We start from the raw sequence: 16018 nt of genomic DNA, 5'->3' as shown, positions 1-16018 counted from the left end.
TTTGATATTTTGTATCTAATAAGATGCTGTTATTAATTTTAAAGTATCCTGGGCCTCTTTCAGGTTGCATTTGTGTAGTTTAAATTCAACTAGAGAGTGATCAGTCATAAATCCTGGTTTAATGCTACATGTGTCAATAATGTTGCAAAGTGACTCAGATAATAAAAAATTATTCTTATCTACAAAAGATTGTTGGTTTTGTGTTTGAGTGCAAGGTAAATTTGCTTTCGTTTGGATTTACCGTACGCCAGATGTCTATCATATTGTAGTTTTCAATTATGCTATTCAAAATGTTTCTATTTTTAGGATGAGTATAAAGGTTTCCATTCTTTTTATCCAATAATGGGTTGAGGACAGTAATGAAATCACCACCGATTATAATGTTTTTGTCTTGGTTATTAATTATTAAGGATTGTAATGTTTCGTAAAATGTAGAATCATCTATGTTAGGAACGTAGACGTTGATTAATGTTAGTTGAGTTTCATTTGTTTTTATATCTACTCTTGCTAGTCTGCCAATTATTATTTCGTTAAAATTATCGACTATGATCCCTATAATATTTTTATCAGAAAGGCAATGCCTTGTTTATTAGAATGTTGTCCACTGAGATAAATGTCTCGGTCTTATTCATCGTTTAAGGTTTGTGCTAAAGTATGTGTCATGTGACTTTCTTGTAATAGGCATATACTATATTGTTGTTCGTCTAACCGTAAAGATTTTTATGCGTTTGTCTTTAATGTTTAGCCCTTTACAGTTATAGTACATATTTTAATCATTTAAGAAGGTGGAGGGTGATGTAAATGATTATGTGTGTGTGCTTGTCCAGTTAGTTTCTATTTTAAAATATGTCCAGTTGGTTTCTGTTATGAGACATAAGATGTCTACACATACAAACACAAATAGAAAACAAAAATTAGGGATACAAAAAGATGAATATTCCAAAGAAAGAAGAAGCAAAAAGAAAAAATCACATAAGTGAGAAAAAAAAAACAATAAACGATTTGTCTCCAATGAAGACATCCAAAAGCGCACTTCCGTACACTGGAAATACATAAAATAATTGAAATAGTGATCTAAGAAACACAAATTATATAACACCGTAGACTGTATGGTAACTTATATTAATAATAATATAACAATACAAACTACTAAATTGTGTGGGGAGGGTGGTTTGGTGCGTGTGTTTTTTTGCGTGCATGTGTGTGCGCGCGTTTGTAATGCGCGTGTGTTGTGCCTGTTCGTGTAAAGGAGTGTTCGCGCTGGTTCAGGTATGTGTGTGAGTGCGCGTGTGTGCGAGCGTGTGTGCGTGTTTGTGTATGGTTTGTGTGTGCGCGAGTGCGTGTGTGTGCGTGCACGTATTCGTGTGAGCGTTCTGATGTGTGTGTGTGTGTGCGCGCGCACAAACGCGCGCGTATGTGTGCGTGTGCTGGTTGTGTAAAACTCGTGTGTGCGGGTGCGCATGTGTATGAGTGTGTGTGGTTAAGTGCGCGCGTATGTTCATGAGTGTTTGTAAGCGTGTATGTGAGTGCATGTGTGTATACATGCAGGTGTTTTAAACTTCTCACTGTCTTGTTATTATGCACTGTGTGTACATGATTCTCGTAAAAAAACGTTGTAATAATTAATAAGCTTAGGTTAATAAATACGCATAGGTTACAATAATGACTATAACATGACTATTGCAATGACAAAATATGTATCCTGATACAAACATTGTTGCGCTATTATTCTCTCACAATTGAGTATATCTGTATATCTTCATTCATTGTTGAACACAATAAATGCAATTAATACACGTTTTAATAAACTGTTGTCTACTAACGGTTAAGCAAATATCAAAATTACACGATTTGTGCTAAGCTCAAAAGACATATACACGAGTACATTCGTATGTCCGTCGCATTGTCGATCTGAAATATACGAAAACGAAACCTACTTAGATCGACTGACGGATATTCACACGTTTTAGTTTGATAAGGAAACGTTTTTTTTTAAGATTTCGTACCTAAAGAATGTAACTCTAGTAATCCATTTTTACTGTATCTGGCCTGCAGTTAATCTAGTTCCGAAAAAAATGACCTAAAATGAACTAGAAATATCACCAGATGTGTTTTTACTCATATAACAAAATTATGAGCGTCTTACTCTCAATAAATATTTTACTTTTCAGATTAAATTATGCAATAAAGGCTATTTGATGCTCGTTAAAAATATGCGTATGTTAACATTATGTATTTTGATTGATTTATAAAGGAATCATTTACAATGAACGCACCTGATTACAGAGTTAATAACCATTAACTTAAACAGAGGTTTAAACTTCTTTAGGGGTTCGTTTCCTCATATACGACATCATTCACTTCTGACATATCAACAATATATCCCCAGTCTCTCCTTTACGAATCTCAAATACAATACAATATATTTTCTTACTTCTGGCAAATAAACTAAACACGACTTATATAATGTTCTATATATTCCTGTATTTGGTAAAGCATCTGGACAGTCTACTGTCTGCATTAAAAACGAAATATATCAAAATGATATGATAATAAAACAAATGCGTTTTAGCAAAATTAATGTTATCTACATGCAAACCATTTCAGTCATACACATATGCAATATCCGCCTTTTGTTTTTCATATCTAAGTTATGCAAAACCTAAATTATTAATTAAGTTCGAAAATGTATTTACACTGCGAAAGTAATTTAAGTACACAAAAAGAAAACAAATACAAATGTTCACTATGTCTTTACAATTTGACTTTCCAAAGCTTCCAAACACTCGATTTTCTAGCGCACTCTTTCAGTACACCCAAGCATTATGGGCATTATGGGCATTATGGCAAAATATATTTCTTTTAATTTGTAACCTCTAACGATGAAAATACAATTATATATACAGAAAGACATTAAAGTTAAACAACTTACGTAGGAATGCGAACCTCAAACTATGGTCAAACTTAATCTCGTATAGGAGGCTACATCTTTGTTAATATATAAACTGCATACCAAACACAGTTAATTCAAAATATATTTATAAAAAACAATATAGCAAATATTTCAATTTGCTGTGGTTTGTGTTTTAGTTTGTGTTGAATTCTTAATAAGCTGGATCGAACTTGATTCTTTAATCGTTATTTCGCCTTTCATTGCAGTTGTACCATTAATACCCCCCCCCCCCCAAAAAAAAAGAATTCAAATACTTTTCAATTTCAACAACAACAGCAGACATAATATAATATCTTACTTAAGATAACACCTGTTTTGTTTCAACATTACTGTGTATTTATTTTATTTGTAATAAACCTTTCCAGAAAAAATATAAATATTATAATTGTTACTAGAAAACTCAATGGTCTTATACTACATGGCTACATTTATGCACACAATATGTTATTGGTTACTTTTTCTCACTTGGTCCATATATGTCTGCATTTAAATATCTTGATTACTGAGTCCATGTGCGTAGCAGTGTTTGGCAAATCAAAGCACGCATTGCACAATGTATTTTATTTGTTCTAGTTATAGAGCAAGTACCATGCTGTTCGTATTTCTAGCCAATGAAACGTTCTATCGGTAATTGCGACCAAGTAGTTTTATTAAATCCTTAGTTTGCTTTTTTATTCGCCAAATGAGATTATTCCGGTATATGATGAAACCTACAATATGTTTAGGCAGATCGTGTACGCACAAGAATAATTCATTCATTGAAATTAAACAGGCAACAGCATCATTTGAATATAGTGCAAACAAAATTGCAAACATACCGAAAACGTCTTGTGGATGCGATCAAACTCATTTTATTCATGCATGAACAAATATTTTGTTGCGTGATGTATAACCCAGCTTTTCTCCTAAGGTGATCTTTGAAAGCGTCCAATAAATTATGAATATAATTTCCCCTTTACAGGCCGGAATTAAAGTAATGATTTGTCATATTTGTTAGATCTATTAAGCATGTTCGAAATAGAAAGCATGCCATCAACAAAACGCTCTTTTCTATTTGCATTACCATGTTATTCAATTGACTCACTATTTTGTGAAGTATAGGGTACAGCAATTGCAACATTGCATGAACTTTTAAAATAAAGGGTTACATACGTGATTTGTTTTCAATGATGTTAAGTGTGTGTTTAGCGTGAAATAATTTCATCTCTAATAAAAAAAATGTTAAATGGATACAACAGTCTGTGTCTGTCCTTCTATATTGTACACATTGTATTGCCAGTGCGTTTGTATTTAAAGTCTATGTTTTCATATTAAGTAATTACTACCAAATTTCATTCGTTTCAACAGTATATTTATATGTAATAAGTGTTGTTGTTCCCAATCTTGATACTCGATGTGACAGAAATGCTTTAACTGGTAATCAACAGTTACCCTAAAACATGAAAAGGTCTTAAGTTTTAAACTAGGTGAACTCCAGTTGTATATTTGCCAGCAATATTTTAAATAAAGCTGTTCCTCGATATATTTAAGGTATGCCAATTATAGATTCGTAATATGTTGTTTGAAACGTTTCCATGTTAATACTTTGTTAATGTCGCCGGCCTAGTCAGCCCTTCGTGGGTTTATTGACAAGCAACAAACTTGGTGGTTTCGTTGACTAGAGTCTATATTGTTTGCAGACTTTGATGATAATGTTATGCTCTGCAACGATGCACAAATCTTAATATAACATGATAAACATAATAATATAAAACGGTAATAAAAGATCAGCCGTTAAACAATACAAACAATGCAAACGATGTGATATTCATTAATTGTATCATTTCAATACTAATAATACTAATAATACTAATAATACTAATACTTATAATAAAAAGAATAATAATAATAAGGAATATATAACTAATAATATATTTTACCTGCAGATATACATATGTATGTCTGCATTCAACGTCAGCACGAATAAAGGCGTCTGATCGTCAGTGTTAATCTGGTCTAGTGTAAGTGGCGGTAAGGATTAGATATCTCGTGCATAATCCGGTGTTAGTAGTATTTGTTAGTAAGGCTACACATAACCATTAATGACTGTATACTCACTATGAAGACAGACTATATAAACTACATATATGTGGTATCTTGACGATAACAGATTATTAAATTATCACCCTATGACATAATCCCCCCTATTTGTAAAATGTCGTCTCGACATTTAAAGGAGTTTAAATAAATCTCTTTAGGGATTTAACATTGTTGGACTTGTAAAGATTAACAACAATGACAACACATACACGTTAGGTATGCCAATTTTCATAATTTTATTTACAATGTAGTAATATATAAAACATATATTTAAGCATAATGAATCAACACCATGTGTTACCTCTCTGTACATCGATCGTGTAACACATATGACTTGAAACAAATCTGATCATTCACACATGCAAGTTGATTTATGAATCAAATGTTATATATGTGGAACACATCGATCACTGTCTTTGCACATTAAAATAACACTAAAATAAGTCACTTCCGGGCCCTCACTCAACAAGTTCATTTCATGAACTAAAGAACTGTTTTGGTGGGCGACGGATTCGCGTTGATCTGCGCAATGCTGGTGTTGTTTCGGATCCTCCGTCGTCGTCGGCCAGGGAAACGTTCCGTCTCCTCTGTGGGATAACGTATTTCGGAGTAATTCCGGTTGTTCTAGAATCTTTTTTCGGCAGATTTTCGTTCTGAACACCGAGAGGGAGTATGAGGTTTCGATGTAATCGACGGATTCGTCGCGCTCGTGGGTTATTTCTTTTGACGTCATAGACTGGGATGTCAACATTGGGCTGACTAACCACAATATAAGGTTCATTTTCCCATCGATCGGCAATCTTCTGTTTCCCACGCAACGTGACATTTCGTACTGAAACTAAGTCGCCTGGGATTAGTTTTACTGCGCGTACCTTGAAATCATACTTCTGCTTGTTCATTTCGGCTGTTGTTGATGCCATTTCTTTGGCCTTCTGATATGAAGTTGTGAGGCGTTTATGTAGATTACGCGTATATTCATTTGCATATCTGGCATTAACATCTTCAAAATGGAGACCCAGAAGAGCGTCAATGGCGAGTCTTGGATGACGACCGAACATAAGATAATATGGCGAGTAGCCTGTACTGTCGTGTACTGTTGCGTTATACGCGTGTACCATCGGTCCCACATAATCTTTCCAATTACTCTTTTTGTCTTCTTCCAACGTCCCCAACATATTCAACAGTGTTTGGTTAAACCGTTCAACCATACCATTTCCCATAGCATGGTATGGTGTGGTGCGTGACTGGTTTACTCCTCCAAGATGACACAGTTCCGAGATTAGGTTCGACATGAAGTTCGCTCCCCTGTCGCTGTGAATGCGTTCCGGAAATCCGTAATGTACTACGAATGTTTCAAACAACACCCGCGCAGTTGTCTTTGCTGTTTGATTCGTAGTAGGGTATGCCTGTGCATATCTCGTGAAATGGTCCGTTATCACAAGAATATGTTCAAATCCACCCTTTGAGCGTTCTAGACTGAGGTAGTCTAAACAGATCATTTCCATCGGAGCAGAAGTTGTTATATTTACTAGGGATGCTGATTGAGGAATTGCTTTACGCCTGATACATCTATCACAAGCTGCAACCTTGTCACGGATAAAGGTTTCCATTCCAGGCCAATAAAACCTCTGTTTAAACAGGGATGTTGTTCGGTCTCTACCCTGATGACCTAGATCGTCATGAAGTGCGCGAAACACTTCATCCTTTAGCGCTTCTGGTAGTATGAGCTGCTTGTATGACTGATTTCCGACCATGGCTTCTCGATACAATACCCCTTGATGCAGTTCCAGTTTGGTCCACTCTCTGTTATACCTAGCAACAGCTGAACTAGTGCCCGAGGCCCGCGAAACTGTCGGCCTGGTGCCTTGCTGAATGCATTTTATAAGCTCAGAGATGACTGGATCAGTACGTTGAGCTTGATGCCAATCCTTGGAACTCAATGCATACGATTGCATGACGTCATCTGGTATTGTGGTGGGACAGTCCACCTCTGACAAAGTTTCAGGGTTAACGGTACTGAAACAAAGCGGAGTATCTTCTACGCTTGCAGTCACACCAGAAGATAAGGCAGTGATGGTTTCATGGTCAACTGTAAGACCACTTAATCCGTCGGCATCGGCATTGTGACGTCCCGCTCGGTAGCGTGGAGTGAAATTGTAGTTTGCCAAGGCTGCCATCCACCTCTGTCCAGTGGCGTCCAATTTCGCTGTCGTCGTTACATAAGTTAGTGGATTGTTATCAGTCACAACCTCAAATGTAGCGCCATATAAATAGTCGTGAAATTTCTCCGTAACCGACCATTTCAATGCGAGAAATTCCAGTTTATGTGCTGGATAATTCTTTTCGGCCGGTTTAAGGGAACGACAAGCATATGCGACAAACCTGTCTTTTCCATCTTGATGTTGGTACAGTACGGCGCCTAAGCCCTGTGAAGAAGCGTCCGTGTGGAGAATAAAAGGAAGTTCATAATTTGCATAGGCGGATTCACTAGCTGTTGTTTTAAGTTCGCAAAAGCATTCTGCTGCTCCTCTCCCCACACGAATTTCGCCTTCTTAGCTGATGAAGCTTGTTTGCCGGTTTTGCTATTGGAATGACCAATCAGCAGATCATTCAAAGGTCTAGCGATGTTCGAAAACCCCTTTATAAATCGCCTATAATAGCCTACAAATCCGAGAAACTTCCTAACCTCTTTCACGTTATTAGGTGTGGGCCAATTTCGGACGGCTTCTGTCTTATCCGGGTCTGCACTTATACCATCTGCAGAAACAACATGACCGAGGTAAGTGGTTTTGGTCTTAAAGAATTCACATTTTGATGGCTTTATTTTCAAATTAAACGATGCTAACTTCGAAAACACTTGGTCCAGTCGTGAAATATGAGAATTTATATCATTGGAGAAAATAATGATGTCATCTAAGTATATCAAACAGTCTCTTAGATTTAAATCTCCCATGCATCGTTCCATTAGACGTTGAAAAGTGGCAGGGGCATTGCACAGTCCAAACGGAAGACGGTTGCATTCATAAAATCCAAGACAACCGACCTGGAATGCCGTCTTTTCTTTGTCCTCTTCCTCTAGTTCAACTTGCCAATAGCCAGCTTTTAGATCCAGTTTGGAGAAATATTTTGATCCAGAAAGTAATTGTAATGTATCTTCAATCCTAGTTATGGCATAGCTATCCTTCTTGGTTCTCTCATTAAGCTTTCGAAAATCAATACAAAATCTGATTGAACCATCCTTCTTTCGAACTATGACACAGTTGGAGGACCATGGGCTATTTGATTCTCGTATCGCACCCAGATCAAGCATTTCTTTCAGATGTTCTCTGATCTCGTTATAAACGGCTGGTGGTATTTTCCTATATGATTCTTTAAATGGTTCATTATTTGTAAGTTTGATTGAATGTTTAATTTCAGACGTATGGCCAATATCAAGTGGAGACTTCGGGAATATTGCGTTATGTTTTTCAAACAATTGGTATACACTGTTTTTCTGTTCTTCGGACAAATCCGTATCTTCTAAATCTATTCCATATGTGTCTTTTATACTGGTTCTATTGAACTTGTTTTCGCTTTCACGTTACTTTGTCTCCACAGAAGCTGATGCGTTTGTGACAGGTGCGAAAATGGGAGCCTCTCTCAGCACTGTAACTTCTTCGAGTTTACATAAAGTCTGCTTTGCTCTTATTTTGATTGGTTTAGCAGTTACGTTACAAATCCGAACTGGTATTCTGGCTGTTCTACCTGGATTTTCAATTTGTACAACCCTTGGACAAATGATAGCACTGTGGCTATGTATATCATCTACTGGTTCTGTTACCGCTGCCTTCACATTTCTTGGTTTTCTAAAGAACCCTGTTACATATCTACTCTCTCCGGGATGGAGGGTAATTGGTCTGGTAGCTGTCACTAGTCCAACTTCTGTGTCGATAGACATGAACCCTGCTTGCCAAGCATTATTCAATGTAGTGTTCTCAGCAACTGGTTTTAATTCTCGCAGAATGTTCTGTCCCAATAACACATGAGCTGTACCGTGGTATTCCTCCACCGGTACAACAAGCAATATGGTAGACATAGCTTCTTTGGTAAACGCTGTTTCTATATTATCAAATATGTATCCCATATATGGAATTTCGCTGCCGTTTGCACTTTTCAACGAAATGTTGAATTCTTCCATAGAATGGATATCTGGTTTTGGAGACATTTTATTGTAAAACACTTCAGTTATGGTACTGACCTGTGATCCACTATCAATTAACGCTGTAGTTTCTTGTCCATTTATTCTAATTTCATCTAAGTTAGCATCTCCTATCATTTTCTGTAAAACATCTTCTATTGTGTATGGTATGGGGTCGGGCTTAGTGCTGGTTCTTCTGCTCTCATCTAACCCCTCGATCAGAGTATCATCTAGTGTAAAGGAGTCTCAAATGTACCTTTCTGTTGTGTATATGTCTGAGTATTATCTCTCCTCGGTTCATATGAACGATTTCCGCGGTTAAATCTATCATTGCGTTGGTGGTATCCATCTCGACCTCTGAACGTTGAGTTGTTTCGGTATCCCCTGTAGGGCCGACCTCTATTGTCATATCTAAATGTATCTCTTCTCTCTCCGTCTATAGGTCTGTGTTGTTCTTCTGTCAACGAATTTAATTTCGCCTCCATCGTCTTTATCTGCTCTTTAAGGTCATTCAACAGTTTCGTGTGGTCATCAATCTGATGAACATTTATTTGTTGGGATGTTTCCTTAGAAACACTTATGTCCTGTTCCTCTCGTCTCATCTTCTTTCTCAATTCTTCAAATGGTATGTTCGATTCATAAAATATTCTCGTTGCATTCTTGAGTTCTTTGTTCCTTAGGTATTTCCAGAACCGTGTTCGTAGCATTTGCTCCCTTCTGTGCGTTTGTATTTCACCTCTATCTATAGCCTTCTGTACCAACTCTTCAAGGCGTATTCCCCATGCAGAAATGTCTTCCTCTTTCTCTTGGTTAGCTTTGTAATATTCTTCCATGATACATTCTCCGCTTTTGATATCACTATAATTACTTTCTTATGCCTCTAATATTTCTTCTGATGTGGCTGTAGGTTTCAATGTTGCCAATATCTTCCGGGGTTTTCCACCGATTGCATTTCTTATAGCTTGCCTCAGTATTTCTTTATGGTATATGTTGGAGCTAAGCATTCTTTGAATTCTTATCTTCCATTCTGGAAAATTGCTTAGTTCTGTAAATTTCGGTATATTTGGTTTAATCATGAAAGCCTGTTTGCTTTCACTGATCTTATTGATCTGTGGTTTATTTCGTTCTTCACCATAAGCAAGTTATTCTTCAGCCAGTGAGCTCAGAACGCTCTGCTTTTCCAGTAAACTCTGTTCTAATTCATATTTCTCTTGTTTGAGTGTCCTCAATCTGTCTTCATTTTGCTTCCTTTGTTCTGCTTGTAGCTTTTCTTTTTGTTTTGTTTCTCTCAACTCTTCCTTTATCTGTATCTTTCTGACTGCTTCCCTCTCCTCGAGTTTCATTAACTCAATTTGCTTCTGCAAAGTTTCCATTTCCATTTTAAAGTCCATGTCCCTCTTGTTGCATTTGTGTATCAACTGGTAACCTTGTGTTCTATTTATCTCTCCCTCAATTTTAATTCTGTCCTCAGAATTCGCATGATGTTCTTCTTCAAGTTGAATTTTCTTTCTTCGCAACCACTGTGATCCTTTGTCTACAGTGTCATTGCTTACGGTTGAGAACTGGTCAAAATATTTACAATGATTCTGGTCCTTAGGCATTGTCCTTTCACGGTCGACATATTCGTATTCATTGATTGTAATAAGTGACTGATCTGTATATGTCCTTTTGGTATATCTGCTGTTTTCTCCAAATTCCATTCTCTTGATATCCGAATCGATGTTAGTATGCCCACATGCTCCTTTCAATTCATCGTCCTCATATTTTATATCAATCACGGTCTCCTTTAGTCTTTGACTTTCAATGTCTGAAGTCCTACTTTGGGTCCTCAAAGACTTATCTCTTAATTCTATTCTCTGTTCTTCAACAACTCTATGTTGCTCATCCCTTTCTTGTCTTGCGTGTCTCCTTTTCTCTATCAGCTCATTTCTTTGCCGTTGTAATTCTTTTAATTGCAACATTTCTATGTTTCTGTCCCTTTGTTTTATTTTTTTCAATCTGTTCTCATTTGTTCTCTCTTGTATCTCTCTTTCTTTCTGGGCAATATCTGCCTTAAGCTGCTCTCTCCGTAGCAGCCTTTGTTCTCTTTCAGTCAAGTGTACATCATCCATCTTTGTAATTTAATTTAATTCAATTAAGTCAATAACATTTAATTGAATCTAACCCAATCCAATCTAATTCAATTCACTTCAACTTCACTTCAAGTTCACTTAACTTCACTTCAAGTTCACTTAACTTCACTTTAACTTCACTTTACCTTCACTTTAACTTCACTTTAACTTCACTTTAACTTCTTTAACTTCACTTTAACTTCACTTCAACTTCACTTTAACACAACTTCACTTCAACTTCACTTCAACACAACTTCAACTTCACTTCAACTTCACTTCAACTTCACTTCAACTTCAATTATTTTATTTTATTCAATTTAATTCAATTTAATTTATTTTAATTTAATTTAATCTTATCTAATTTAATTTAACTTAAATCAATTAAATTTAGTTTAATTTAATTTAACTCAATTAAAATTTATTTAATTAAACTTAATTCAATTCAATTGAATTCAATATAATTTGACGATCTAACACAATTTAATTCAATTTCGTTTTACGATTTTTTTTCCATTAATATCACATCATCTCATTCAGTGGTTTAATTAAATGAATTTAAATTTATTCAATTTAGTTAACTAATTAAATTAAATTTCACTCAATTAAATTGTTTATTTAGTTTAATTTAGCCTAATAAAGTTTAATTTAGTTTTATTTAAATCAAGTTAATTTAAGTTAATTTAATTTAACTCATGTAATTAATTCAATGCAATTTAATTTAAGTTTAATAATCCAATTATGTTATTTCATTGCAATTATAATTATTTATTAGTTTTCTTTTAAGTTATTTTCTTTGCAACTTTTATTGAATTAACTTTTTTTTCTATATGGTTATGAATCTATATTATTTATTTTATTTTATATTTTTATATGCAAAATATTGTATTAACTTTCTCCTGTGTTAAGTTAATTTATTTAAACCTACTTTAATCTTCTTATTGAGCTCTATTACTGTCCGCTTTAAAGGAGTTAAAAGTATTTATTTTCCCACATGCAGTGAAATTCCGTTTTAAACCGCAATATCTGCACTACAACTTGTCAATGTTTTTCTAATCGCTAATTTTTTTGTATGCGATACACAGCGTCCGATTAACAACCTTCGCGCATAATAATCAGCAGTGCGCAAACACTTTATTGTAAAATTTATTTGCAAATTTTACAATTCTTTACGCACATCGCACCCTGTTAACACTTGTATAGTATACACAGTATACTATAACGGTTAAACGAAAATCCGCAATCTGTCACAATGTTTCCCGATAATTGCAACGTGAAATATGTTTAATACTCATTGAAACGGTATTTACTACCGAAATCAATGATTGCATGTGTTAAATATGTATTCACAAGTAACTTGTTCTTGTCAACGAACAATTTATTCAAATTTCAATCATTTTGAAATGAATGAAAATTTCCCAAAATAAATATATCATCGAAATATATTTATCTTCAAAATACCACGTTTCTTTTGACTATTCAACAACTTTTGTACAGCTACCAAACCTGAACTACTGTATATACGGATTAGTGAACACAAGTTCATTGTGGGATGAGTAGTTAGTTTTCATGCAGGGGCACTTAATACCTTAATATTAGTGCAGTGACCTTGAAGGCTTTGCTTTGTTCAATAAAAAAAATATGTACACAAATATATATTACAATATACTTGTATATACACAATGATACTTATATAAATTTTAGATAAATACCTTATTATGTACTAAACATGAACAATTTTATATTAAAAATTAATCAATAAAGTATGAAGCACATACAAGTGTCTTAATCACTCAATTTGCAACTAATATCAATGTCCGATCTTCTATCCAACGGCGAAATTACGGGATCCTCGGGACAAGTGCACTATAGCGTGGTAATCAAGTAAATGTGTATTGAGCTCATTTCATTTAAAGCATGCTATGTTTTCACAGTAATGAAACACACACCCGGGTATATTATGTGTGTCCATGGACAGTTCTTTTATAATGGCCATGTAGAATACCTTTCCATAGGAGACTGTATTCTTTCTTCTTCTTTTTTTATTCAATATAATACATACAATGTATACATGTATATACAACATAGTGATTGTACAAAGCAATAAAGTTCAGACATGTTATACAAGATATGCTAATATGTATTTTTTTTAAGAGAAAAGAAAAGAATAACAGAAGAATAGTTATGAAAAATGATGAGTTGTATAAAGTCGGAAGAAAGCATACTGGACTTGTGTGTTTTGTTGTATATTCACAATGATCTTATAAGATTGAAAAAAAAACATACAAAAATATTTTAGAAAGATAAACTTACATTAGAGTGAAATGTATATAAGTGGACAAACATCATGAGAATTTAATCCGATTCCATTTTTGTTCAAAGTTTTGTAATGTGTCATTACTGAGGGCTATTTCTTTCTCAATCTGGACTTTAAGTTTAAGACTATGGATAAAACAATTAAAATTTGGTAATTGTTTTTTGAACTTCATGTTAAAGATGAACAATTTCATCATTATAAAAATAAAATTCACAATATTATTACAGTCTTTTGATTTCAATGAGTAAATTCCGAAACTTACATTTAAGAAAGATAGTTTAACGTTTAGTTGCTGTTGTTCAAGAAAAGATGTTAATTGATTCCAAATAGGCTGGATGTGTGTGCACTCCCAAAACAGGTGTTCTATAGTTTCGATGTTTTCACTGCAGAAGTCACACAGATTTGAGTTAGATAATTTGCATTTAAAGAGATATTTATTTGTAGCTATAATTCTATGGATGTATTTATATTGAAAATTTCTCAGAGTGCTTTGTCGGACCGTATTTGGTACAAAAACGAATATGGTACAAGTTTGTACCATATTCGGCCGAATATGGTACAACTGTCTAATTGTACCATATACGTATCTGCAGTTTTGGGGTAAAATGCCTGACCGAATATGGTACAAACTTGTACCATATTCGGATGAAAAATGTACCACATTCGTTCCGAATATGATACACACTCATCATCGTAATCATCATCATCATCATCATCGTTATCTCATCATCATCATCATCATCATCGTTATCTCATCATCATCATCATCATCATCATCATCATCATCATCATCATCACATCAATTATCAACACCCCAATGATCATCATCGTTGTTATCTTTACCAACACCACCATCATCATCACCATCACAACCAACATCATCATATCCATTATCATGATCGTAATGGTGATCACAAAAGTTTTTTTTGTGATGATAATGACAGCGATGTTTTCGGTCGATAATGAGGATGTTGTGATGATGATGACGACGATGAGAATATCATCATCATCATCGGCCAATAAACATCGCCATCATCATCATCACAAATATTTTGTTATCATCATCATCATTATCATCATCGTCGGCCGATAAACATCGCCGTCATCATCATCTAAAAACTTATCATCATCATTATAACCATCATCATCGTCCGATAAACATCGCTGTCATCATCATCCCAAAACGTTTGTTATCATCATCATCATCATCATTATCATCATCATCATCATCATCACCACAATCATCAAACCCCAATCATCATAACCACTGTCATCATCATCACCACCACCATCATCATCACAATTTTTTTACCATCATCATCATCACAAATGTTTTGTCATCATCATCATCACATATTCATTTTACATTTTGTATTTTATAATTTGTTTCATTCAAGAGATTCAACAAACTTGTACTTTTTTCATTTATTGGTATACTGACAGGATTTTTCAAAGTAATATTGAAGAACATAGAACAGCATTTAAATTTTAATCCAACTGTAGCATTTTGACAAGACATAATATACATATATACATTCATTTTAGTAGCAGCCAAAATATCCCAAATGTGCTTCGTAAAAAGTTACCAGTAAATGAGCAAATGACAACAAATTTCCGGTAGAAGAACATAATCATCAATCACAAAAATAACATAACAGGTTTCCAAACACCGATATACATGTATATTTCACCTGTAATGTCTGTACATGACATCTATGATATCATACCAACCGATTCCACTAACACGCAAACGCAGCCATGCGTTTGCCCATTTTGGCCCCTTGATGATTTCTTTTATTGCCGAAATAAGACCGCTGTTTCTGCCCGCTCTTGTTAATAGGAAACGAACGCTAACAGGATTTCTGTTACTAGTATCTAGTCCAATATCCGGCCGAATGTAAATTCTAGGTGTTTGCAAACTCATTGACCTTATTAAATCTCAAAAGGGTTTGCCGACCTTCGCCAACACAAACTGGATTGACGGGTTTGATTGTATGCAGAACTTAAAAATTTCAACTTGAATGTGAAGTGGTAACATCAGAAATGGAAAAGTCGTTCGCTTCTGTGCCCTCCTATTGTTTATCATATCTTGAAGCTCTTTCAGGGCTGAACACACAGAGACGTCACCGTTGTCGCCAGAGTCACCGTTGTCGCCGGAGTCACCGTTGTCGCCAGACGCAGCGTTGTCGCCGGAGTCACCGTTGTCGCCGGAGTCACCGTTGTCGCTGGAGTCACCATTGTCGCCGGAGTCACCGTTGTCGCAAGAGTCACCGTTGTCGCCAGACGCAGCGTTGTCGCCAGATGCAGTGTTGTCGCCAGACGCAGCGTTGTCGCCGGAGTCACCGTTGTCGCCAGACGCAGCGTTGTCGCCGGAGTCACCGTTG

The 16018-nt window shown here is 35.3% G+C and overlaps 1 protein-coding gene across 1 annotated transcript; it reads right to left on the bottom strand.

Moving 5' to 3' along the window:
- Positions 1-8612: 8612 nt before the first annotated feature.
- On the bottom strand, positions 8613-10042 carry LOC127860031 (uncharacterized). The gene is made up of 2 exons (XM_052397802.1): positions 9565-10042; positions 8613-9439 (listed from the first exon to the last, which is right to left on the bottom strand). The coding sequence occupies exons 1-2, from the start codon at positions 10040-10042 to the stop codon at positions 8613-8615; spliced, it is 1305 nt and encodes a 434-aa protein (XP_052253762.1).
- Between the last annotated feature and the right edge of the window lie 5976 nt (positions 10043-16018).

Source organism: Dreissena polymorpha, chromosome 1 (genome assembly GCF_020536995.1).
Source record: "Dreissena polymorpha isolate Duluth1 chromosome 1, UMN_Dpol_1.0, whole genome shotgun sequence".
NCBI classification, from domain to species: domain Eukaryota; kingdom Metazoa; phylum Mollusca; class Bivalvia; order Myida; family Dreissenidae; genus Dreissena; species Dreissena polymorpha.
This window is presented reverse-complemented; position numbering and strand designations above follow the sequence as displayed.